The sequence below is a fragment of the Phodopus roborovskii genome, unplaced genomic scaffold, assembly GCF_943737965.1.
Source record: "Phodopus roborovskii unplaced genomic scaffold, PHOROB, whole genome shotgun sequence".
Lineage (NCBI taxonomy): Eukaryota > Metazoa > Chordata > Mammalia > Rodentia > Cricetidae > Phodopus > Phodopus roborovskii.
In genome coordinates this window covers 4,007,323-4,034,709 of record NW_026126636.1, presented here as the reverse complement: position 1 = coordinate 4,034,709, position 27,387 = coordinate 4,007,323, and the positions used below count along the sequence as shown (strand labels likewise).

Below are 27,387 nucleotides of genomic sequence, written 5' to 3'. Positions count from 1 at the left end.
GAGGGGCTGGGGTGTGGCTCAGTAGTATAGCATTTTCCCAGCATGTGGAAGTCCTTGGGCTCCATCTCCAGATTGGGGTGGAAAAGCAAACAGAGCAGCAACCTAGTTAGTTCAAAAGGAACTAAAAGCCAAGAGTGCACAGCCCCCTCTGGGAGTTTATCCTTTGGGTCCCACCAGGGTCACTTCTCTGGAAGCCACTCTGGCTGCTGTAGGAGTCCCCATCAGTACTCAGTACTGAACCGCAGTTTTAAGCATCTAGGCACTTGTTTGCTTCCTCAGCTCACCAAGGGGTGCCCTATTCCTAGACCTCAGAGCAGCTGGACCAAAGGTATTCATTCTCTGCTGTCCAGTCCTGTACGTCGTGTTTTGGTCCCTAGTGTGATGGCAGAACAGGAATGAGAGAAAGCTACATGAAGAGTAACATGAAAGCAGCCAGCGTGTAAAGATCAGGAAGCCAGCGTCATCTACAGACAGTGCATGAGCTGGAAACATCCAGGAGAGGCCGCACACCTTAAAACAGCCCATGCACAGGGAGGTGGGGGGCTGCGGGGCTGCTTCCCCGCTCACTAGCTTACTCTCTGCTGCTCTGCCATTCCTCATAAGCTGTTTCTGTTCCCTCGCCTTAGAAAATGTGCCCTTTATTTCATCTCTCCTAGTGGCTGCAAGTCTCGTCTAACCTGCACTGTTGACCTTAAACTCTAATTAGTTCTTGGGCTTCCTTCTGAGTCCATTTCTAAACTTATAAATTGAGATGAAGAACCCCAAAAGGGAAACCTGGGCTTCCCTGGTAACATCAGGGCTTGGTTCCATCAAATGATTCTATGAACACGGAAGAAACGCATCGATCCAGAGGGCCATGCAGGAGGCTCGGAAAGGCAAGGCCAGCCTGGGTGTCTACCAAGGGAGACCTCGACTCGAAATCAACAACAAAACCAAAGCAAAGCCATACCCATCACTGACAACGAAGGATTCCGTTAGCAGTACCCAGACAGGACTTGGCAGGTGCCAAACACAAGCAGCCTTCGTTAGCAGCTTCAACTTCCCAGTGTCCAGGAAGTACTCTTTCTCCAAAGAAATTCACACCTGGCTCGCGAGGTCCCTTTCCATAAGAGATTCTGACACCTGACCCCACACTGAAATCTGAAGGGGATGTAGAGGTGCTAGAATCCATGCAAAAATACTTAAAACTACAAATATTCTTACCACCTCGGCTCCAGCCACACAGTACATGAATGTGTGTCCGTGCGAAATTCTGCTATGACTAAGATAATAATCACCTCGGTCAAAGTGTTTAGAAGAAAACTATATTCTCTTAAAGAAAATGCAAACATCCTCCAGGGGGAAACTTAATTTAAGTCAAATCATATGGTTTTGTGGTGGAGCCTGACACAGTGCTTGAAGATGTTCCCCAGGGTCTTCAGGGAGCTCTTATGGGCCCTCTCTCTGCACCTGGCATTCGCTCACGGTCTTCTGAGGCTGAGAACTGTGGCTGAAAACACCCATCAAGGCCAAATCACGGTGTTTCCCAGGCTATTTCTGCTCCCTGGCTGAGTGCACAAAAATAAGGCACCCTTCCCCCATGGCACCAAGATCCTCCAAGTCCTGCCTCTGGGAGCGGAGGCCAGGCAGAGGAAGGCGGCCTGTCCCAAGGATGCAGGGGTCCTGGAACCCAGCAGGGGAAGTGGCTTGAGGCACAAAAGGTGAATAAATAGAAATTGCTTATTTGTCGCGGGGGTCCGGCCCCTGCGGAAGGGACAGCAGCTTGGTGGAGGGGAGGAGAGGGGAACGCGAGTAACCCCTCTCTCCTGATGGCTGGCTTCTCAGAGCTCAGTCACATGCACAGCTGGTGAAGGGAGAGGACCCTGTCCGAGGCGCCTCAGGTGGCATCGGCGGCAGAGCAGATGCCCCTCCAGGGGGTAGCAGCGGCGTCCCTCCTCCCCACTCAGCTGGAGCCCGCAGTCCTGCAGAAGAAAAACCACAACCCTGAGCAACCTGTGGTAAGCAGGAGGCAGGGCATCCTCACCAAAGGAACATCAGGGCTGGGGAGATATGCCGGCTAGGAACCCTCATGAAACAGCAGAGGGGCAGCCTCTGACACCCAAGGACTTGGGATCAAGTCCAGCCTCAGGGAAAGGACAGTGATGGCTAGTAAATGGGGTCTCAACCTAACAAGCTATACTGCTTTGTTTGTTGCTTGAAGCAGGGTCTCTCTATATCCCTGGCTGTCCTGGAACTCACTCTGTAGACCACAATGGCCTTAAACTCACAGAGATCCGCCTGTCTCCACTTCTAGAGCACTGGGATTGAAGGTGTGCGCCACCACCGCACCCAACTTCACTCTGGTGTTGAAGATCGAGGCAGGGCTGGAGAGACGGCTCAGTGCTAAGAGCTTGTGCTAAGAGGTCAGACTCCTGCACCCACAGAACAAACCAGACTGCCACCAGCTCCTCTAACTCCAGTTCCAACTCTGCACTCTACACACAGAGACATGATACCAACACACACACTCAAATAAAACTTTAAACTCGTTAATTAAAAAAAAGAAAATTAACAAAGCAATAGCCAACTCCAGGTGTGGGAGCCACATCTGTACTCCCAGCATTCCAGAGGCAGAAAGTCAAGTTCTAGGCCAGCCATGGCTACATAGCATGACCATGTCTCAAAAAAAAAAAAAAAAAGACAATAAAATCCCAAACATACTTAGTAGACTGTAACCCCGGAAGCAGGAGACTGGATTTGAGTCCAGCCTGGGCTACCAAAATAATTCCGAAGGCTGGAGATCTAGCACAGCAATAGAGTTCTAACAGTGTGCACAGGATCTTTGTCTGGGTGTAGACATACAGGGAGTTCAATACAGCCAGGCACCTTCTGATTGGTTTAATGAAGAACTGAAAGGCCAATAGCTAAGCAAGAGAGGACAGATGGGAATTCCAGGGAGAGAGGAGATGAAATTAAGCCCACACAGAGATGTCAGCAAAAGGCAGAGCAAAGCAGACACATACAGAATGGAAGGGAAGTAAAAGCCATGTGCAGAACACAGATTATCAGAAGCAGTTAATCTGAGTTACAAGAGCTACTTGGGGGAAAAGCCTAAGCTAAAGGCAAGCTTCCATAATTTGTAAGAAGTCTCCGTGTCATTATTTGCATGCTGGCAGCCTAGAAAGTGCAATGAGAAAGCTTACATTTTGCACTGGCGGAGAGCAGGGTCAGCTGATCGTTTCCTCTGTCACTGTGTGGCTCTAGCCGGTTTATACCCTAATATCTGATTCCTGAGCTTACTTATTAATAAAACTATAAAAGAAGCCGTTACATTTGGCATCCAGCATGTGGCACAACCACATCAACAGAGAAGTCACGCCAGCTGGCACTGACCAGAGTCACCACCCACAGCAGTGGGCTGCCACTCATGGGGACACCAGGAAGTGACCTCAGCAACTCCCCAGAGCTGGGGTGGTAAACGAGGTTCCCACTGCTACCCAGTCACATGAGGCTAGGCTCTCAGAACCCGGGGGCTCTGCCACCTAGCAGTTCAAACCTTGGCTCACATGGTCAGAGAACGCTGCAGGTGCTTAGCAAAGCCAGGTCTAGGCAAAAATAAATAAATAAATAAATAAATAAATAAATAAATAAATACCTCTAAGTAGGTACAAAATACTTAAAAATGGGTTTAAATGGCTTAAATGTTAAAGAAACACATGGGTATAGACAGTCATAGGAAAAAAGTTTAAAAATAAAGTCTTTAAAGAGAGTAATATATATTACATAACACACACACACACACACACACACACACACACGTGGCAAGTTAGTCACTGGGCAAGAAACTGCCCTTGCCTCAACTGCTGACAGTATGCTGTCCAAATGTCCAAATTGGACCAGCAGAACACAAAGAAATGTGACTGCCAAACTTTGCCATGACAAGGCAGGACAATCACTCAAAATTGCTGCTTCACAGAAAAGTCTGCCAGATATTCCAGGCCTGTAAGCCAAATATGGATGTCCCAACGTTGCAGAGGATCCCTTTTTCATGGAGGTGGTTGAACTGTCAAAGAGGTTTTGGCTCTTTGGGGAGATATCCTCAAGGGGACTCTGGAACTTTGACCTCTTTTTTTCACACATGGATTATCATTAGTGTTGTTTGGTTTTTTTTCTCAAGACTGGGTTTCTCTGTGCAGCCCTGGCTGTCCTGGAACTCGCTCTGTAGACCAGGTTAGCCTGAACTCACAGAGATCGCCTGCCTCCCGAGTGCTGGGGTTAAAGGTGTGCGCCATCACTGCCTGGCTGCAAGTACTATTTGTATGTGAATGTGGGTATGCTACCGCATGCCTGTGGGGGTCAGAGGACAACCTGCAAAAATCAGCCATCTCAGCCGGTATCCTTACCCACTGAGCCATCTCAAAGGTCTCTCCAGCCCTTCTTCCTTGGCCTTTTACCAGTTATGAGGTGAGCAGCTCTGTCATACCACAGGCCCAAAGCAATGGCATCAACCAACCACCATGGGATAAAACCTCTACAACCCAGCTGAAACAAACCCTTTTTATGTAAGTGGGTGACTTCAGTATTTGTTACAGTAACTGGAAGTGACATTATATTCATCCTCTGCTAGAAATCTGATGGACATATCAAATCTCCTATCACCCTTCAAATCTTGGGCTGGGTGTCACCTCCCCCAGGAAACCCTCTGTGATTTCTCAAGGTTCTGACAATTCCCTTCAACAGCACACATCACCTTATGTGGACACTGCCAACTCTAAATCCCATGTATTCTACTAAGTCCAATACCTGCCTAGTGAAAACGTGACTGTGTGAAAGAGAAATGGGCATGGGTGGAAAGGAAAAACACTTGCTGGGGGATGGGGGAGTCCATGAACAGACACCCGGGTGAAGGGGCAACAGTGGGGGAGTCTGCGGGGAGGGGGGGTCTGCAGCAGCTGTGTGTGAGGCCAAGACTTACCTCACAGTGGTAACACTCCACATGGTAGTCTCTGTCCATGGACACCACACGAATGGTTGTCTCACAGCCCTGGAGGAAGAGGCAGGATTCATACCTGTGCACTATGACCTGTCCATTAAAGCACCCCTCTCAGGCTGGAGATGGCTCAGTGGTTAAGAGCACTGAGTGTGACTGCAGAGGACCCAGGTTCAAATCCCAGCACCCACATGGCAACACCACAACTGTCTGTGGCTCCAGTTCCAAGGACCCAACACCCATGCAGAACACTAATGCACATAAAGTAAAATAAAATAAAATAAAGCACCCTCTGCACAATGCACCAAGTGACACTGTACTGAAGTGTGTGTGCCCTGGGCACCTTCCCCAACAAGAACAGCAAGAAAGTCACGTGGGTGCTCGCTCACGCATGCTGTTTCACTTCTGAGCCAGGAACTCCCACTACCAGCCGTGTTTCCTCGGGAAGATAAACAGCACTCATGCAGAAAGCTTTCCTGTCTGCTCCCCTGGCCCTGGGCCACCCAACACGCACTGCAGAACGGAACGAGCCCCGTGAGCATCCCCTCCTCTATGCAGGTAACGGGGCAGACTGCTACAGCAGGAGGACACGGGACTCGCAAGAAGCAGCGTAGCTCTTCCCCGCACCCAGGGTGTCCCGCCCCCTGCACAAACGTCCACTATATTCCTCAGCTCTGAGGAATGGCGAGCATGGCCACCTTCGCCCACTCCTCCTGGGGCCCGGGATCTGAGGCAGAGCAGATAGGAGTGAGCAAAGCCTCAGGGCCAGGTACCTGCTGCTTCCCTGTGAAGTGTTCCTACCTGTGCAGGGAGGATGGGGCGGGCACAGGAAGCACATTTTGGTGCAAACACCCTGGGAGAGTAAAGGAGAGTGGGCGTGAGAGGGTGGTGAGTAGAGACGAGGGCCCAAGGGCAGATCTACCGCAGCAGCTCCAATGCAGCCTGCTGCCTCCTGTGTGGACATGCAGGCGGTGCACTTTCTGCCGCCTTCGTACTATCTGTTGATGCTCTTCCTATCTATCCCCTCCCTCCTCCTCCAGGACGGCCTCAGGTTCTCCCTAGCCATCTCCCACGCATTCGCGAGCCCCTGATACCCAGACTGAAACCATCCCTAGGGGAGATCTCTACTCCATCCTATAGAGTACCAAGGACAAATGCTGACATCAATCTCCATAGTCAGCAGCAGCATAGACCCAGGGCTCTGAGGCCAGAGCCTGGAGTGACAGCAAGCAACAGATTGGCTGGCTACCCATAGTGCACCAGGGCCCTTCCCTTAGGAGCAAAAGGCAGATGGTAGGGAATAGTGAGGCGAGGCCTCAGGAAGGAGAGGGGTACATGCAGGCAAAGGCAGGCGCGAACTGGTGGCCAGACTACCCAGAAGAGGGGACCAGAAAGCACCAACGCCCCTCCCTGCCCTGCCCTTCTGGCTTCAGTGTGACCATCTCCCAGGCGCACGTGCCAGGGTACTCGCTCCCCAGCAGATGGTGCTGTTCTGGGACCATAGTGGTTGCAGCTCACTCCAGGTTCCTTCCTGATGTCCCCATCTTCTGCCACCAAAGCCAGAACTGTCCTCAACACCAGGCCTTGCCCACCATGGTGGACGTCTTCTAAAACCCTGGGCCCAAACCAACCTCTCCTTACACTTTTTGTTTAGACTGTCACCATAATGGGGAGTCACTGAGACACCTGCCCCAACTGCTAAGAAAACACAAAGGCCGACAAGAAAGAGGCCGGAGCCACAGAGGCAGAGACAGGCGGGAACAGCGGGTGAGGGCTGCGCTGCAGGTCATACGCCCCAGCAGGGAAACTCACGAGTGATAGTCTCTAACGCAGTAAATGTTGTTCTCCACATCCACGGTGAAGGGAACCCCATCCAGACACTCGTTGCACACTGAGCAGCGGAAGCAACCCGGGTGGTAGGACTTGCCAAGGGCCTGCAGGATCTGGGGAGGCACCGTGGGCAGGAGACTCAGCACCGCCCCCAAGAGGCCATGGAGGACCGAACAGGAGACCCCACCGGGGTTGGGGGACTCCCGGTCACTGGGGAGGTTCTCACCATCTCCATGATAAGGTGTCCACACACGCTACACTTGTCAGCTGTTTGCTGGAACCCGGAGTACTGAGAGGGGACACAGGATCCAGGACGTCACGTGACAAAGGGGCACTCACTGTCGCTGGCCTCAGGTCTGCATGTGAGTCCGAAGGAGGGTCCCGCCCCTGCTCCCACCCAGCTCGGCCAGCAACAGTGTAGACTCACCAGGAAATCCTCCTGGCAGTACACTTTCTCACCCACGTTATAGAAGGCCTTCCCGCGGAGTCGTCTCCCTGGAAGGGTAAGGGGTAAAGGGGAGGTCCCTGGAATGCTAAAACCAGGGATGGAGGAACCTGGCTTAAATGTTGGCACTCACCTCCAACCAATGAGAAAGAGAAATACGAACACCTCTAAACATCCCTTCATAAATTTATTTCATGAGTGCTCTATCTGCATGTATACTTTTAAGCCAGAAGAGGGCATCAGCTCCCACTATAGATGATTATGAGCTACCATGTGGTTACTGGGAATTGAACTCAGGACTTCTGGAAGAGTAGCAGCCCTGCTCTTAGCCACTGAGCCATCTTTCTAGCCCCCTCTACACATCCTGTTAATGCTATGCTGGTGTTATAAACATTTCAACCAGGAGCTGGAGAGATGGCTCAGTGGTTAAGAGCACTGGCTGCGCTCCCAAAAGTTCTGAGTTCAATTCCCAGCAACCACATGGTGGCTCACAACCATCTGTAATGAGATCTGACGCCGTCTTCTGTCCTGCAGGCACTGTATATATAGTAATCTTTAAAAATAAATAATCAAGCCAGAATGGTGTCTCACACCTGTAACCCAACATCCCATAGGTGAAGGTGGGACCCCAAAGTCTGAGGACAGCCTAGGCTACAAAGTAAGCCGTACTTCAAAACCAAATAATAAAATGGGGTGTGGTGGCTCCCTCTACTGTCCACCTGGCACTGCCATCCAGCAGGAGACGCACTACCACTAAGAAGGAACTTCATTCAGCCTGGTGAGTGCCCATGAAAATACTCGGCTGCATCAAGCACACTGGTGAGATATTAAGTAGTTTTCCTCTTGAACAGTTTTGTGGCAGAGTATGGTAGCCCACACCTGTAATTTCAGATTAAGAGGCAGAGGCAGTAGGAGTTCAAGGAAAGCTTGAGATATACAGGAACACCTTGTCTAAAAAACCCTCAGAGCTGGGAGGTGTGGCTCACTGGGGAACACCTGCCTAGAATCCCCCAGTGAGGGGCTGGGGTGTGGCTCATTGGGGAACACCTGCCTAGAATCCCCCAGTGAGGGGCTGGGGTGTGGCTCATTGGGGAACACCTGCCTAAAATCCTCCAGTGAGGCGCTAGGGGTGTGGCTCTAGGTTAGATTGCCAGTACCACAAAACAAACAAGATTATCCAGTCTTGAACTAGAAGTTCTGGGCAGTATGTAATAATGAGACATGTGGAATTAGAGGTGACATAGAATACTAAGAAGTAAAGCTATAATTATAGACATGATTATGTTGTAGAAAAAAACACTAGTAATACTCTAACCCTACTAAGTTTATTATAATTGCAGGATAAGATGGAAGGCCAGCATATAAAAACCAAATGTCCAAATGAATTTTTATTCTGGCAACAAATATTAGGAAAATAAATTTATAATTTGTTTTGTTTTTTTTGAGACAGGATTTCTCTGTGTAGCCCTGGCTGTCCTGGAACTCACAGAGATCCATCTGCCTCTGCCTCCTGAGTGCTGGGATTAAAGGCGTGCACCACTACCGCCCAGCCAGTAGTAGTATTTTTACAGTTATAACTTCTAAGCTTGAGGTTTCTAAGGGTTGCCACATAGACAGCTTGTGCAGCATGTCCCAGGATCACCCACCATCCCGTGACAGAACAGGAAGTGAGCTTGAAGACTCTGACCCCAGAAGTACACGCCTTCTGTCAGCACCATGAACAGTGGCATGCTACAGGGTAAAATTCTGAACCCTTCCCAGCTCATGACAGCAGTGTTCGCTTCAAAATGCTGCCCAATCTCAGCTTTTGGGGGGGGGGGGTAGAAAAAAAGGTACAAAGAGTGACAAGAGCTGGGGTGGTGGCTGTGACATGTGGGCCGCAGTTGAATCCCCGGGATCCACATAAAAAGCAGAGTGGCTGCATACCCTTGCAATCTCAGTGCTGAGGAGGCAGACGGGTATTTGCAGCTTCCTGGCCAGCTACACTACCCTAACTGATAAGCCTCAGGTCCTAGTGAAAGATGATCTTTCAAAAAAGAAGGAAAAAAAAAAAAAGGTTCCCAAGAAACAACATCTGGGCTGACCTCCAACCTCTGCACACATAACTCTAATATGAAAATTTTATCAATCTAAACATCAACAACCTAAACCGAGTGTGGCTGCTCATACCTGTAATCCCACCACACAAAAACTGATGAATTGGCTTCAGTCAAATTTAACGTTTCTTAACAAAAACATCACTAAAATAGTTTTGAAAAATCACACAAAGGGAGTTGGAGAGGGGCTGGAGAGATGGCTCAGAGGCTGAGCACTGACTGCTCTTTCAGAGGTCCTGAGTTCAATTCCTAGCAACCACATGGAGGTCACAACCATCTGTAATGAGGTCTGGTGGCTCCCTCTTCTGGTGTGCAGGCATACATACCTACAAGCAGAACCCTGTATACATAATCTTTAAAAAAATATCACGCAAAGAAAAACTGCTCACAAAATATACATCTGCCAAATAATCTGGACCTACATGTTTGTAAGTAAACTACAACTCAGCAATTAAAAAGCAAATAACCAGGAGGCAGCGGCAGGAAGATTTCAGGCCAGCATGGTCTACATAACAAGTTCCAGGCTAGCCAGAGCTAGCTAACTACAGAGAGAGATCCTGTCTCAGAGACAAAAACTCAAAACAGAAGCTGAGAGGTGGCTCAGTGATTAAGAGCATGTATCATTCTTGCAGAGAACCTGAGATCAGTTTCTAGCACCCACAAGGGATGGCTCACATACAACTATAACTCCAGCACCAGAGATGACACCTTTGGGCTCCTGGGGCACATTAACTCACATATACATAGTCCCCACTCAGTCAGAGAGACAGACACATGTACACACACACACACACACACACACACACACACTCATATGCACATGCATGCACAATAATTAAAAATGCCTCCCCCAAAAAATACAGGTGGTGGTGGTGGTGCACGCCTTGAGTCCCAGCACTCAGGAGGCAGAAGCAGAAGGATCTCTATGAGTTTGGGGCCAGCCTGGTCTGCAGAATGAGTTCCAGGACAGCCAGGGCTACACAGAGAAACTCTGTCTCAGGGGTAGGGGGAGGAGGCTTAGGCTCTCATCCTTGTGCGGCAAGCACGTTACTGACTGAGCCATCACACACACACACACACACACACACACACACACACACAGAGAGAGAGAGAGAGAGAGAGAGAAGGGTACACTTGTCTGTGCTGCAGACATGTATTTGGCGGGAATAGGATAAATGTGGATTACTGACTGAACCAGAGGGGTGGGGGACATGAGGTCTAAGAGGGATTCTTCACATCACAGTGAATAGGTTTGCCCAAACTGTCACCTCGAGGGATGGCAATGCATCCCTAGACACAGAGGGATCCCATTGTCTCTCTCTCTCAGGAAGGGTCTCTTCATCACTGAGGCTGGCTTTGAACTCTGCTTCTGCTTCGACCTCCTGAGTGCCAGTATTCCAGACGAGGCCCCTGTCCTCACACTCAAGCTTCTCTCGAGTCAACACTATGTATTCTACTGTGATGAAATAAAGTATGGAAATAGCCCATGCAGGGCTTCAGGTTCCAGCACCCACACGGTGACTCATAGCCATCCGCAATGCCAGTCTCAACAGACACACGTGTGGTGTGTACACATGGGTGCAAGCGAAGCATTCATATACACAAGGTGAAGAAATAACTCTAAAACAAGTTTACAAACATTAACCTCAGGCCCAGATGGTACAAGCCCCCTCACCCACGCCCTCATCCCTCCCGACCAGATCAGTGCCCTATGTGGATAGAAGCACCACAGCCAAGGACCAGAGAGGAGGCTGTAACAGCCGGCAGGGGATTCCCTGGCTCCTTCCTCAGGTGTCGGCAGCGTTTCAGATAGGTCAGGCCCAGAAAGGTGTCACGAGCCCGCCGTGTGCTAGGGAGAATGTGAGCAGCCTCCTTACAGCCCAGAGCCAGTGTTTCCTCTGTCCCAGGCCTGGGCAGGAGGGCGGGGGTGGGGTGGGGACTGTTACCTACCGCAGGAGTCGCAGATGAAGCAGTCGGTGTGATACAGGCTCCCCATTGCCTGGCACGCCTGCCTCGCTCCGTAGATGCCAAGCCCACACTTGATACAAATGCCTGTGAGGGAGGAGCAGGAGAGCAGCGGCTGGTACCGAGTCCCATAGAGCTGGTGGCCAGCCAGGCTCCAAGGCCAGCATCATCAGATCCCTAACAGCTAGCATTCACTACAAGGGCACTGCTGTCAGCAGAATGTGCTGCTTTAAGCACCTGGCTGGTGGATAGAGGCCACTAGAGGAAGGTCTGGAAGGCCGTAGTTCAATTCAGCTGCGATGTGTGGCACTGCCCCCTCCAGCTCCTGCCATGATGGACAGTACAAAACCTTGAGGTGAAGTAAGTCATCCATCCTCATTTAAGTGGTTTCAGCCAGGAAACCGGTCACCGTGATGAGAAAGTCAGGGAATACAGGCAGCACATAGGGCAGCTTCTGCTGTCTGAGCATTCGAAGAACTTCACTGAGCACAGGTAGGGGCGGAGCCCAGCTAAGTCAGCCATCAGGCCGGGAAATAGCACTCCATGCCCCTCCACCTCAGACTGAGACAACCTTCCTCCTGCCTTCCAGCCCACAGGCACACTCAAAGGCATCACTGCCCGACAGGTACCCTTCCTCATCTGCTCAAGCCTCGAATATTCTCTAGTGCATTCCACAAACACGGCCTGCTGCCTACTGACACTACTACTTCTCCTTTCCTTTCAAGACAGGTCTCTCTGTGTAGCCTTGGCTGTCCTGAAACTCACTGTAGACCAGGCTAGCCTGAACTCATGGAGGTCCACCCGCCTGTCTCCTGAGTGCTGGGATTAAGGGCGTGAGATGCCAACACCTGGCTCACCACCTCTAAATACAGAGAAACTATAGTGCAGAAAAATCAATCCCCGGCCCCAAGAACACATGTTCCAGAGGAGGGACACACAGCATAAGTCACATGATGTCAGATGAGTAGGGTACATGTCGGATGATTCATGCCTGTGACCCCAGCATTCAGGAGACAGAGTCAAAAAGAAAGCCGGAGGTCTATATGGAGATCCTGCTCAAACAACATCAAAACCCAGAACAGTGATGATGATGACAATGTCAAATGGAAACAAATACTGGGGAGAAGTACAACTCATTAAGAACAGATTGAGGGGGGCTGGAGAGATGGCTCAGTGGTTAGGAGCACTATCTGTTTTTATAGAGGACTCAGGTTCAATTCCCAGCAATTCCCATGTGACAGCTCACAACTCTCTGTTACTCCAGTTCCAGAGGGTTTGACAACCTCACAGACACAACACCAATGAACATAAAATAAAAATAAATAAGTCATTATAGATCGAGGTGGAAACAGATGCAGAGGCCTGAAGCAAAACATTAGGCAGAACTGGGGGGGGGGTCCCTAAGGAAGAGAGGGAAGGATTGTAGGAGCCAGAGGGTCAAGGACACCAATAGAAAACCCGCAGAATCAATTAACCTGGGCTCACAGAGACTGAACCAACAACCAGAGAACGTGCATGGGACTGACCTAGGCACTCTGCACATATATTAGCTGTGTAGCTTTGTCTTCTTGTAGGACTCCTACCAGTGGGAGGAGGGGCTGCCTCTGCCTGTTACCTGCTTTGGGGACCCATTCTTCCTACTGGGTATATCATCTAGCCTTGAAAAGACAGGAGGTGTCTAGTCTTACTGCAACTTGAGACGCCATGGCTGGGGTCTATCCATGGGAGGCCTGCTCTCTTTTAAAGCCAAAGGGAGAAATGGAGGAGTGGATGGATGGGGAATGGAGTGGGGAGTAGGGGAGGGACTAGGAGGAGGGAGGGAAAAACTACAGTTAGGATGTAAACAATAAATTAAAAATTTAAAAAGAAATAGTAGATCTGAGCTGGAGAGATGGCTCAGTGGTTAAGAGCACTGGCTGCTCTTCCAGAGATCCTGAGTTCAATTCCCTGCATCCGCATGGTGACTCACAACCATCTATAATGAGATCTGATACTCTCTTCTAGAATGTAGGAACACATGCAGAGAGAGCACCGTATACATGAAATAAAAACTTACTTTAAAAAGACGGGGAAAAATAGATCAAGGGACTGGAGAGATGGCTCAGTGGTTAAGAGCACTGGCTGCTCTTGCAGAGATCCTGGGTTCAATTCCCAGCACCCACTTGGTTCACGACCATCCGTAACTCCAGTTTCAGAGGGTCCAATGCCCTCTTTTGATCTGAGGGCACCAGGCATGCAAATGGTGTATATACATACATACATGCATGCGGGCAAAACACTCATAGACAGAGAATAAATCAGTCAAAAAGGAAAAGAATAAATCAATGCTGGAGAGATGGCTCAGTGATTAAGAGTAACTCCAGTTCCAGGGGACCAGACTCCCTCTTCTGGACTCTGCAGTCACTGCACATACATGGTGCACATACAGCTAAGCAGGCGCGCGAGCGCACGCGCGCGCACACACACACACACACACACACACACACGTAAAAATAAATTAACAACTTACAAAGAATCTGTTTTTAAAAAGAACAAACTAGGGTAGCTGGATTACACCTGTAACCCCAGCATGTGGAAGACAGGCCAGCTATACAGTGATCTGGAGACCAGCAGGGGCTATGAAAGACCTCGTCTCCAACAAAACAAAACAAAGAATAAGCCTAGAGAGCACCGGAGAGGTTGAAGTAGTGCATCTAGAGTTCAGGGTCAGTCTGGGCTCCGTGGAAAGTTCCAGAACAGCACAGGCTGTATAGTATGATTTGGTCTATACACAAATCTAGGGGCTAAAGCTTCAGCTTAGTGGCTCACACCCGACTCATGTGACCCCCACACATACATCTGGAGGTACACGATTTTTACAGGATGGCAAAGGACAGCCCCTCTGTAGTCTTTACATTATGAACTTACAGGACAGTGCTTTTCATGCACAGATCCGGTAATACCGGATGGAACTGGGACTACCCCAGCAGGCCACGTAGGGGGAAAAGGCTCAGGACTGAGGATGCCTGGCTCCGAGCCTTGTCCCTTTTAACCCAGCCCTCCAGGAGACCCAAAAGGCTGTCCCTTCAATTACCCAGCATGCGTGGCGGTTTGCCTGAGAGTAGCCCCCACAGACTCGTGTTTGAACACTTGGTCCCTGTTGGCGGAACTGTTTGGGAAGGAGCAATGGTGTGGCCCTGATGGAGAAGGTGTGTCACTGGGAGGGATCTGAGGTTTCAAAAGACTCAGGCCATTCCCAGTATGCTCTCTCTGCCTCCTGCTTTCAAATCATAATGTGAGCTCCCAATCAAGGGTGGCGGCACACCCCTTTAATCCCAGCACTCGGGAGGCGGATCTCAGGAGTTCAAGACCTGCCTGGTCTACAGAGAGTTCCAGGGCAGCCAGTGCTGGCTGACAGAGAGAACCTGTCTCACAAAAAGCAAACCTAAGATAGAAGCTCTCAGCTGTCCCTGCACCCATGCCTTTGGCCATGTGGGCCCCGCGAACTGAACCCGGGGTGTCAGGGTGAGTAGAAGATGTCTTCATGCCCTCACCTCACTGGCCCTCCCAGTGCTGCCCCAGCTAGTTTCCACACCTTGGGCTCAAGAACTGTCAACCTGCCTCCCAAGGGGTGTGCATAACGGCTATGCGCCACCACACCTGAGAAGGGAGGAACGTAAGACACGGCAGAGGGACTCCATGGATATGCGCTTAGAAGTTAGTTTATGCTTTGTAAGCAACATTTTTGTGTGCACATGTACGCACGTGAGTACGTGTGCATGCTATGGCACACGTATGGTCAGAGGACAACGTGCAGGAGTCAGCTCTCTCCTTGTGCCATGAGGATTCCGGGGACCAAACTTGGGAAGTTAAGGCTTGGGAGCAAGTTGCATCTTTAGCTACTAACCCATCTCACCAGCCCCGTCCCTGTGTGCTCTGTGTGTGTGTGTGTGTGTGTGTGTGTGTGAGAGAGAGAGAGAGAGAGAGAGAGAGAGAGTGGGTGTGTGTGTGTGTAACCCTTCTACAGATTTACATCCAATGGGCCATGGAAAGGGGGAGGCTGAAGCTGGTGGAAGAGGTTAGAGAGAGGAGACTGCTACCCTCCCAGATGGCAGGAGAGCGAGGCTGGCTGAGGACGGACTGAGGACGGAGAGCATGCCGGGAGCAACAGGAAGCCTGCACTTGTGGACCTCAGTGCTCGGAGTGAAATGGGAATCAGACGGGCGGCAGGAGACCAGAAGGCTGTTCAGGGGATAGAGAAGCAAAGTGATGGAGGGTTAGGGTAACAAGTAAAGTCCTGGAGACCACAGTGGTCAAAGACCAAAAATTATTCCAGGGCCAGGGAAATGGCTCAGGGGGTCTGGCAGCTAAGGCTGACAACCCAGGTTCAAGCCTCAAAAGCTACAGGGTAGAGGGAAAGAACCAACTCCCACAAGATGGTCTCTGACCACACACCACAGCATCCATGCATCTACACCGACAACCCCCCTACAGGAATATTTTAAATATTTTTTTTTTAAATCCACCCTGGTCCCAGGAGTTTTCTCCAAACTCCTCAAAGCCAGGCACAACAGCAGGGGGGGGAGGTACTGGGGGGGTACTGGGGGGGCTCAGTCCAGCCATTCAGAGTGGGGGTCCTGTGAAGAACCAAACAGGAGTGAGATCCAAAGGCTGCAGGAGGGAAGTGAAAACAGGGTGTGGCCCTAGGAGCCTTAGCAGCCAGCAGTTCCGAGGCCTGAGGCTGTTGGCCTCCTAATGGCCTCGGAACTGGGGAGGGGAAGGCAAAGTTCCAAAGACACAAGTAAATGGCACAGGGGTCCCTAGAGGTCAGCTGAAGCACAGCTAGGGAGGAGGGAAGCAGGCGGCACAGGCCGGGGGACACCCTGTAGACGAGGGTTTTAGAGGCCAGACTTCCTTCTCTAAGAGGTGTTCACTCAGGTTCAAAGATTTGAAATTTTGTTTTTATCAAGACAGGGTTGCTGCTATGTGTAGACCAGGCTGGCCTGGAACTCACTCTGTAGACCAGGCTGGCCTGAACTCACAGAGATCCATCTGCCTCTGAGTGCTGGGATTAAAGATGTGAGCCACCACCGCCAGCAAGACTTGAAATTTCTTTTTAATTGGAGGCTGGATATAGCCAGTCAGGGTGCCAAATACCTATAGTTCCCGCTTTTGTGAGGCTGAAACAGGAGGAGCTCCAGGATAGCCTCAGCCAAGGCTCTGGTCTTTAAATTAAAACAAACAAGAAGTTGACACATTTTTGCTTTCTGTTTTGCTGTCTAGATCCATTCTGAAAGGTAGACTGACCACATACTCCTTCTGTTTCCCAATGCCTGGGTTACAGGTGTTCACCACACCTAGAAACAGCCATTTCTTGGCAGCTCAAAAAAGTCAACTGTCATCAGATACACAGTTCAAGCAAAACTGCCCCTATTTTTAAGAACCAGGGAAAAAAAAATATGTTTTTGGTTGTGGGGGGAGGTGGAGGGGAGAAAGTCACTTAGACTAGGTATGGTGGCTCATACCTGCAATCCTAACACTCAGGAAGGAGACAGAAGGAAGGTGGATAGTTGGAGGTCAGGTTGGTATAGAGGGAGAAACTCTATCTAAAAAGGGGCGGGGCGGGGGTGCTGGGGATTTGGTTCAGTTGACAGAGCGCTTGCCCAGCATGCATGAAGCCCCAGGTTCCACCCTCATTACCCATCATCTGATTGTGTGGTGCTGCACACCTGTGATCCCAGCACTTGGGGTGAAGACAGAGAAAGGCTATCCTTGGCTGGAAAGCTCATTCTAGACCACCAGGCAGTAGTGGAGACCTTGCTCTCGGGGACTGTCTATAATCAGCCAGCTCTGTTTCCTCTGCGGCTTAAAAGAGCTAACGCTGGGCCCTCCCGCACTTTGGAAAGGAACCCTGACCTCTTGCAGTCTGGCCATCAGTGCCCTTACTTCCAGCGTTACCTACCCAGGGTGACATGCAGACTCACAAGTAGCCATAGGGGCCAAAGAAAGCTCATGTCCAGTGTGCAGGGGCCAGATGCTCGACCAAGAGCTCAGGTGTGTCCCCTTCACAAGATGACCCAATTCGGCTCCTGGCAGGAGGTCCCCCCCAACCACCTACTCCCAAGCCCACCAGCAGCAGCCACAACATCTGCTAAACCAGATTCCCATCCTGGCTTCTCCATCAGACCAAGCACCTTATTCAAAAGCCAGGCCAACCCTTTAACCCATACATGCCCTTGGCATTGGCCCGTCATGAACCAAACCCTTCTCACAACCTCACTATCTTACTCTGGAACGCACCCACCCGCCCAACCTGTCGAGAGACAGCCTCTACTCCTCCAAGATCTATTTCAAAGCAACCCACAGTTGCTAGTTCTACTGGACTGAGGAGGCTCAAAATCTGCCAGGCCTTCCCAGGCTTGCAAACCATGCACACCCTCCAAGCAGAGCCTCACTCCCCCTATCCTATTCCGTCAGGTACTGCTGAGCTAACGCTTTCAATTCCTTCACCAAGGCTGCCGTAAGTCTTAATTCCTTTCTTTGGTATTTGGTGGCAAAAAGTCCTTTTTTCTGTTGCCCCTATTTGAAACAAGGTCTTGCTATGTAGTCTGAACTTTTCCTTTGTATATCTGGCTGTGAGGCTAGTTTTGTGGTTCTGTTTTGCCTTGCTGGGGAACAAACCCAGGCCCTTGAGTAATCTAGGCAAGCACTCTACCCTGGCGCTAAACCCTTACCTAGCCCAGTATTCTTTTAGGAACCATCCAGTGTACATGACTCAGCCCAGAGCAGCCTGGCTTGGTCCCGTGGCCTCACACAGTCCTACCAGCACTGGTCTGTCACAGGGGTTCAGGGGTCCCTAGGGCACCCCACCTCTCTCTCACACAATCGGAAGGGGAGGGAGCCTTCCGTCCTGCTCTTCACCAGGGATTAGCAGGGTGAGCAGGATCGATGGGAAGGATGAAAAAGAATGCCTAGCAAAAGGTGCTGAAGGATGGATGGGTTAGCAACTAAGATGCTTGCTGCTCCTGCAGAAGCCTCACATTCCCTTTCCATCCCAGCATCAGTATCTGCTCACAACCGACTGTTACTCCAGCTCCAAAGGATCCAACACCTTCTTCTGGCCTCCTTGGATACCCTCACATTCCTACAACTAAACCCAGCCCTGGGAGGCAGGGGCAGGCAGATCTCTGTGAGTTCCAGACAAGCCAGTGCTACACAGTGAGACCTTGTCTCTTAAGTAAATCTTTGTTGTTGGGGGTGGAGGGGAGATGCCGAGAACTGAACCCGGTACTTCCTTAAGAGCAGCCAGCCTTCTTAACCACTGAGCCATCTCTCCATCCCCGTTGCTGGTTTTTTTTTTTTTTTTTTTTTTTTTAAGCGTCCAGAAAATGGCTTACTTTGCCAGTCAACGTGATTTTGTTGCCCCCCCCCCTACCCCGCGCCTCGAGTCAGGAAGCGTGCGACCCCGCATCCGCGGCGGGAGACCAGACCCCAGCGCGCGCCCAGCGCACCCCGGACCCCGGTCCGCGCGCTCACCGAAGTAGTCTCGCGCCGTGCGCGCTTCGAGCGCGCGCTCCAGCTCCCGCGTGAGCGCCTCCAGCCGCCGCTCGGCCGCACTCGGGCCGCCCTCCCGGCCCGGGGGGAGCGGCAGCGACTGCAACGGCAACGGGAACGGGGCGGGCTCCGGGGAGCGGGCGGGCGCGGGGCCGACGCCGGGCGGCAGCAGGTCAGCATAGGCGCCGGCTGAGCCGCGCGAGCCCAGGCTGGACACGCTGGAGCGCGCACTGCCCCCCGACGGCGGCCCGGGGCCGGGGCCGTGGCGCTGGTCGAAGCCCAGGCTGATGCCGCTGGAGCGCGCGCTGCCGCCGTCCGAGCCCGCCAGGCTGGCGCGCGGGCCTCGCTCGGGGCGGCTCGGGGTGTCGGGCGCGGCCTCGGGGCCGCCTCCGCCGCCGCCGCCCTTGCCCCTGCGGCCCGCCGCTGGCGCCGCGTCGTCCGCGGCCCGAGGCCCGCGCCGCACGCGCCCCGGAGAGTCGGCGGGCGGCTCCGGCTCGCGCAGGCCCAGCCCGGCCAGGAGCAGAGCCGCGTCGTCCGCGGCCGTGCGCGAACGCTGCATGGCCGGCGGCGCGTCACCTCCGCCTCCGCCGCCCGCCGCCGCTCCGACAGCGCCGCTGCATCGTCCGCCGGCCCGCGGCCCGCAGCCCGCCCCGGGACCCCTGGGCGCGGGGCGGGGCGGGGCCGGGGTCGCGGTCGCTCGGCGTGGGCCGCGCGCTCGCGCGGGGCCGTGGCGGGGAGGGGGGGAAGGAGGGGCGGGGGCGCGCGCGCGGAGGAGGGATGCGCGCGCAGCTCGGGGCCGCGCCCCCTCCGCTCTCCAGGGCCCGGCTCGGGAGGGGTGGTGGCGGCGGTGGCGGAGGGACTGCTTTGCCCCGGCAGGAATGCGAGGAAGGAGACTGCGCAGCGGCCTGTGGAATGCGGGGGGCGGCGACGGCCGGGCTGAGGGGCGCGGGCTGCACCGGGACGCGGCCGGGCCGACGACGGCCTAGGCTCTGGTCCACCCTGGGGGCCCTAGGGTGCATCCGTGTCCTCCCCCAAGGCTGAGCCCTGAGCCCACAACCTCCCCGTATTGGGCCCAGGCGCTTCTGCTCAGGGAGCGCAGCCCGATGCTGCTTTACATTCCCACATGGATGTGACACCAGTGTGGGAATCCTGGGAGTTTCCAAACGGGACAGCAGTGTGCAGATTCTGACAATTTCTAAAATGGGCCCGCCAATGTGGGCATTTTAGCAACTGCTAGGTATGCCCCTCCCAGATAACATTCTGGGATATATAGAAAAACGACCTGTTGTGAATCTGACTTCCACCAAAATCCTCTTGGGCTGGAGCCATGGCTCAGAGGTGAAGAGCACTTGTTGCTCGCTGAGAACCCAAGTTCAGTTCCCAACACACACACACACACACACACACACACACACACACACACACACACGATGGTTCACAACTATCCGTAACTCCAGGTCTAGGAGATCTAACCACTAGGCACGAACATGGTGCATATACTTACATGCAGGCAAAACACTCAAACACATGAGATGAAATCTTAAAAAACAAAGCAAACCTGTCTTGACATCCATGAGTCCCTATTTTAACTAGAGAGCCACAATGCATTTTTGTTTGTTTGCTTTGGGTGGGAGTCTCAGAATTATTGTCAGTTAAGAACCAATATCCACTAGGCCTTGGGAAGCCCACTTGCTCCCTTTTCTCAGAGGTACAATTGCACTGTTAGAACAGTTCTGGTCCCTCTGGGTAAGGGATACACAGAAGACTAGCACAGACTCCTGTATTGTGACATGCCACTTACTCGAGGGGACCTGGCCTTCCCTCCAAGGGGTTCTGTAACTGGGTTTGTAAACTGGCTCAAGCCTGGAAATGGGTTGACAGGCCATCAAGTATTGCCTTTCTTTCATCTGTTCTAGAGTTTTCTGCTATGTACATTGGACTAAAGGCGGCACCTCATGGCCCCTCTCATTCACGGGCGATGGACAGGGCTAAGCAACCTGCAGCCAGTGGCCATGGCTGGCCTTGAGGACTTGCCCTGTGGCTGTGGAAAGGCCCTGAGAGCTAGGTTAAGACTTCAGCACCTCGCTGTGACATCAGCACCTCGCTGTGATAGTGCTAGGGGTCACCTGGAAATGTGAGGGCCCCTCTTGTAGAGTACCCGGCCCTAGGACTTGGGGTGTGTCTAATGGATGCTTCTGAGTTCCCATCCAGTCACGTGATGTGGGGGAGCCACCGCCACCCAGGCCACCTGGGTGGGGACTGTGTCCCCAGACCCACAAAGTGAAAATGTGCCTTCTGCTGGTAGAGCAGTCACAGTAAAGAAAACCAGACCTCGTGTGTAGTGTCCCAGTGATCCAGGAAAGCAATGGTAGTTCTCTCTCTCTCTCTCTCTCTCCCCCAGGCACCTGCTCATGCACAGCGGGACAGGAAAGCACCCCAGTGCCCTGTAGGGGACTGGTCTGCTGCAGATTGATTTGTGCAGTAGCCTGGCCTCCATGTTACAAAGGGGTAAAATGAAGTATCTGTCCCCCCTTCCAGCCCCCCCTATCCTCCCCCACACCCCCGAACACTCACACCTATCTCCTAGGATCTGAGGGATTCCAGTCCTTTGGGGGAACAAATGTCCAGGAAACCACCTCATTATCTACCTGTCTGATGAGAAAGGAAAAACAATTTGGCCAATGATCACATTTCATTGACCGGACTTATCAGCCATTTAGAAAGGAAACTGTTGGGCACATGTGAGAAGGCTCATGAAGGTAAAAATCTCTTGGTGCACATGCCTAACATCTTGCTCAGTTCCTTCCCAGAACCCACAGAGGAAGGCAAGACCCAATTCCCAAAAGTTGTCCTCTGACAGCCATACGCATTTGGTGGACCGTCCAGGCAAATAAAACAGCTGGAGAGATGGCCAGCGGGTAAGGGGGATTGTTGCCACCCTGGCCACCTGCAGTAGATCCCCTGGACCCATATACTGAAGAACACTGGACAAGTTGTGGACTTCCACGTACCCACTATGGCACAAACACAGGCATGTGTACACACTAATGAATGTGGTGAACAATACCTTTATACGCACTAACGGTTTTTAAGGGATCTAGCCTAGGTAACAATGGTGCATGGCTGTAATCAGGAGGCAGGAGGATCACTTTTGAGGCCAGCCTGGGCCTGGGCCACAGCATAGCAAGATCCCCTAGAAAGTTTGTTTGTGTTTTGGTTTTTCGAGACAGGGTTTCTCTGTGTACTTTTGGAGCCTGTCCTGAACTCGCTCTGCAGATCAGGCTGGCCTTGAACTCACAAGAGATTCACCTGCTTCTGCCTCCCAAGGGCTAGGATTAAAGGCATGCGCCACCAATGCCCGGCTCCCTAGAAAGTTATTAAATGGCTCAGTCCAACTTGCCCAGATGGAGCCTTCAAGATTTAAGTAATATATTAGTGTCCAGGGTCAGTTAAAATCCATTGCTTACTCTAGAAATAGGTAGCACAACTTAAAACGCCCCACTATGGGAGAGCAGAATAGAGCAGTTCTATGAGACAGAGTCCCTTGTGTGCAGTTAAGTCTACAGGCCATTCATCCCAGCTCTGGAGAGATGGAGGCCAGCCTGAAGACTGCAGCGAAAGGCTACAGAGAAAACTCAGTCAGTTTGTTCAAAGGAGTGAGACTCGATCTCAAAACACAAAATAATTCAAGGAGCCAGGGGCAGGGAGAAGGGTCAGTGGAGAAAGACACTCCATCCCTGGGACCCACAAGGTAGAAGGAGAGAAGCCCTCCCTCAGAAGTCACCATCATCTCTGATCACACTAAATAAGTAAGCAAACACATCTGCCTAGCTGGACCCCTCACTACCACAAATGAACTGGTGTGTGTGTCTGTGTACATTATTTATGGTTGGGAGAAACCAAATGGGTCATAGTGGTCTACACTTTTAATCCCAGCCCTTGGGAGGCAGAGGCAGGCAGATCTATGTGAGTTCAAGGCCATCCTGATCTACAGATCAAGCTCTAGGGCAGGTAAGGCAACACAGACTCTGTCTCAAGCAAACAGAAGAATGGAAGAAAACCATGACAATGTGTATAGAAACTAGTATTCAAACTTTTGCTTTCATTGTAGCTCTCCCTGTGCATACCTGGGGCCCATAAGTCAGAAGAGGACAATGGGTCTCCTAGAGCTGGAGTCACAAACCACTGTGAGCCACCTTATGGGTGCTGGGATCAGAACCCAGGTCCTCTGGAAGAGCTGCCAGTGCTCTTAGCTGTGAGCCATCTCTCCAGCCCTGTATGTGTCTTCTTGTGAATAGAAGTTATTTGGGGGAGGGGGCTGGAAAGATGGTTCATCCACTAAAAGCACTTGTTGCTCTTGCAAAGGACCCAGATCGGGTGCCCAGCTCTCACACCGCAGTTTACAAACTGTCTGTCACGTCGTTTCCAGGAAAATGGTCAGCCTCTTCTGGCCTGGGTGGGCACTAGGCATGCACGTGATGCACTATCATACGTGCAGGCCAAGCACTCATACACGTAAGATAAAATGGTAGGGTTTTGTTTTGTTTTTAGACAGAGTCTCACTATGTAACCCTGGCTGTCCTGGATCTCACTCTATAGGCCAGGCTGGCCTCAAACTCAGGGATCCACCTGCCTCTGCCGCCCTAGTGCTGGGGCTAAAGGTGTGCGCCACCACTGTTGCCTGGACCCCACACTCAGCCACTCAGCTTTTTAAGTTACTTTTGGTGAGGTCCACCGTCTTAGTTCTTCTTCTCATTGCCGGGATGAAGACTTGTAAAAGCAGGCCTATGGAAGGAGAGGCTTATGTTGGCTCAAGCTTTCAGAAGAAACAATCCACCAGGCGGAGAAGCATGTTGCCAACATCTATAGTCAGGATGCAGGGAGAGAGGATGAACGCTGCACTTCCGTTCATTTTCTCCTTTCCCCCTTTCATCCAGGCCAGGGCCCCAGCCCCAGCCCCACTTCTAAGATGCTCCTTTATCAGGCAGTAGTATCTTCAGAATAAAACCAAACAGAACAGAGCACTGTGGCCCCACAGTTCAGCTTGGCTCATTTTCTTCCTTCCTTTCTTTCTTTCTTTTTCTTTCTTTCTTTGTTATTTCTTTCCTTCCCTCCCTCCTCCTTTCTGTCCCAGGCTGGCCTCAAACTTGCTCCATAGCCAGCAATGACTCTGAGCTACTGATCTCCCCCCCCTCCGCCTTCACCTCCCAGGTGCTGGGATTAAAGGCATGTGCTACCTCCCATGCCCAGTTTATATTTCTTTTCTTTATCGAGAGCGGTTAAATGTCTCAAATAAGCTTGCAGCTGCAATCTGTTGCATAGAATTGAATACAGGAGGAAAATGTTCCTTCTTCTATGTGTAGAATTCAAGTAGCTGGTCCCCAGTACAAAAGTATCTATAAAAATACTTCTCTAAATATATCCACTCTAAAAACAACCAAATGGAGAATTCTAAACCTCAGAAGTACAGCTTTAAAATACACAGAGGTTCCTTATCCTCTGACCTTCATACAAGTGCTGTGGCACACACACACACACACACACACACACACACACACACACACACACACACAGGGTCTGAGCATGCATACATGCAGGGTTTTTTTTGTTTGTTTGTTTGTTTGTTTGTTTTTTAGTTTTTCTTATGGAGTCTGTATGTTTGTATGTACACCTCATTTGTGCCTAGGGATAGTGGAGGTCAGGTGTCAGATCCCCTGTGACTGGAGCCACCATTTGGGTGCCAGAAATGGAATGCAAGTCCTCTACAAGAGCAGCCAGTACTCTTAAGTACCAAGCCATCTCTCCAGTGATAAAACACACAAAATCTTTTCTAAGTAATATAAATTTCAGCTAGGCAGTAGTGACACACACCTTTGATCCCAGCACTCACGAGGAAGTGGCAGGCAGATCTCTGTGAGTTCAAGGCCAGCCTGGTATAAAACAAAAGGAATTGGAAGCCAGGTGGTGGTGGCACATACCTTTAACCCAGCACTCAGGGTTACCCAGCCACGGCAGGTGGATCTCCATGAGTTTGAGGCCAACCTGTTCTACAGAGCTAGTTCTAGAACAACCAAGGCTGTTCAAAGAAACCGTCTTGAAAAACCAAAAAAGTAAAAACAGAAAAAGGGGGCTGGAGAGATGGCTCAGCGGTTAACCACATTGACTGTTCTGCCAGGGGACCCAGGTTCCACTGAGAGGCTAACAAATGTCTATAACTCATTTCAGGAAAATTGGTGCCCTCTTCTGGCCTCGTGATGCAGACAAGGATGCAGGCCACACATCCAAACACTTAAAATCAATCTTGTTTGCCAGGTGGTGGCGCACACCTTTAATCCCAGCACTTGGGAGGCAGAGGCAGGCAGATCTCTGTGAGTTCAAGGCCAGCCTGGGCTACAGAATGAATGCCAGGATAGGCTCCAAAGCCACACAGAGAAACCCTGTCTCGGAAAACAAAAAACCAACAAACAAAACAAAACAAAATCTTGTTTTTCATAGCACATGGTCTCTCTATAATGTGGCTCTCTGTCCTGTCCTGGATTTCACTATGAAGACCAGCCTGGCCTCAAAGTCACAGAGATCCACTTGCCTCTGCTTCCCCAGTGCCGGGGGGGGGGGGGGGTAACCTATGCCTGACTTAAAAAAAAAAAAAAAATCTAAAAAAAATATGGCTAGCCTGCCAAAGGCCAATGTTCTAAACATCTCTCCCATCTCTGAACCTCTTGCCTGTTTGCCCACCACCCCATGCCAGGCATTAATGAGGCAGGACTCTGCCACACCCTTCCCCATTACACCCATTATGAATTGGTGTGAAGTGAGTGTGAGATCCAGTCCCAACCAATGAGGTAAAACATTGTCACTACCCTGCATTAGGATAAAAGCTAGCTGAACTTCCTGAGTGCTTGCCTGCCTGGATTTAGGTCTTGGTGTACCATTTTGGAAAAGTCAATTGCTTTGTTAAATTACTTCCAATTTGCTTGTCTCTTTGTGTGACATAACAAGGCATACTCTTTTTAAGTTTTTCCAGAGGGTTTCTCTACGTAGCCCTGGCTGTCCTGGAACTTCTCTGTAGACCAGGCTGGCCTGGAATGAACAGAGATCGGCCTGCCTCTAACTCCCGAGGGCTGGGATTAAAGGTGAGCGCCACCACTGCCCGGCTGGAAATATTCTTTTTTCCAACACTCTTAGGGTCACAACAGTATACTTCCAGAGGTGACAAAGCTTAAAGTCTTTACACAGCTGACAAAAGGCAAAAACAAACATAACACACACAAAAAAGCAAAGCCCTGGGGAGGGGATGGAGATGGCTCACTGCCGAAGTGTGGACTGATCTTCCGGAGTGTTTCCTCCTGGTAGTCATGTTGGGCGCTCAGACCTGCCTATAAGTCCAACTACAGGTTCTGATGCACTCTGAACGCCACAGGCTCCAACACACGTGTGGCACTCACTCTCACACACATGACCGAAAGTCATTAATCCATAAACTAGGCGTTGTGGTACCTGCCTTCAACCCCGGAGCTCAGGAGACAGGGGCAGGTGGACCTCTGTGAGTTTGAGGCCAGCCTGGTCTAGAGAGTCTCAGGTCAGATTCTCTCTCAAAAATCTAAAACCAAACCAAACCAACCCGCCAAAAGCTGAGATTAAAGGCACATGTCACCACATCCAAAAACTTAAAATGTATTTAAAGGTCCCAAGACTATGATGTAGGTCTGTAATCCTAGTTCTTGGGAGGCTAGGGCAAGAAGATTGTAAGCTATCATATGCATCATTATTATTTTGGACAGGGATTCTGTGTAGTCCAAGCTGGCCTTGAACTCACAGAGATCCTCTTACCCCTGTCTTTCTTCCAAGTGCTGGGATTACAGGTATGCTCCACCACTGCACGGCCCTTGTGCATAAATCGTAAAAATTTGAATTTATTATTTTCTGAGCATCTTTCCTGTTGGCAGCTGCAGGAAAACACATCAGATCCTCTGGAAGTGGAGTTGTGAGCCACATGTGGGTGGTGGGAACCAAACTCGGGTCCTCTAGAAAAGCAACTAGTGCTGCTAATTGCTGGGCCATGGTTCCAACCCCAGGTCTTCTTTTTAATTATGTGCATGGTGTCTGAGTGTGGGTTTGTACCAGAGTACAATGCTCCTCACTGCTGAGCGTTCTCCAGCTCCACATCGCTTGCCAGCCAACCTTCCCAGAATGGAATTACAGGCCAGCAGCCATGCCTACCTGGTATTTAGGAGTTCTAGAGAATCCAAACTCTGGTCTTCAGACTCACTACTGATTTAGCTACTGAGCCATCTCCAAAGGCCCCTCATGGTTTTAAAAAGTAGAGTTGATAATTTTGTGTAACTGCGAGGTCCACCTGGCTGTAATGACAATATTCTTGGAGACCTAGAGGAGCAGGACCTGTTAACTGTAGCTTCAGCTGGGCCATGATCCATGCACCTACTGACGCACACTGCTGAGGAGCCCACAGGGCCATTCTCTCCCAAGGCCACCAGTCAGACTTATTTAAAAAAAAAAAAAAAAAAGGTGTGTGTGTGGGCAGACAGGTA

At 51.2% G+C, this 27,387-nt stretch overlaps 1 protein-coding gene across 1 annotated transcript; it reads right to left on the bottom strand.

The window, feature by feature from the left end:
• Window positions 1–1,287: 1,287 nt before the first annotated feature.
• On the bottom strand, window positions 1,288–19,428 carry Wtip (WT1 interacting protein). The gene is made up of 8 exons (XM_051207294.1): window positions 18,821–19,428; window positions 11,291–11,392; window positions 7,227–7,294; window positions 7,026–7,088; window positions 6,782–6,912; window positions 5,771–5,822; window positions 4,955–5,023; window positions 1,288–1,961 (listed from the first exon to the last, which is right to left on the bottom strand). The coding sequence occupies exons 1-8, from the start codon at window positions 19,395–19,397 to the stop codon at window positions 1,821–1,823; spliced, it is 1,203 nt and encodes a 400-aa protein (XP_051063251.1). The 5' UTR covers window positions 19,398–19,428; the 3' UTR covers window positions 1,288–1,820.
• Between the last annotated feature and the right edge of the window lie 7,959 nt (window positions 19,429–27,387).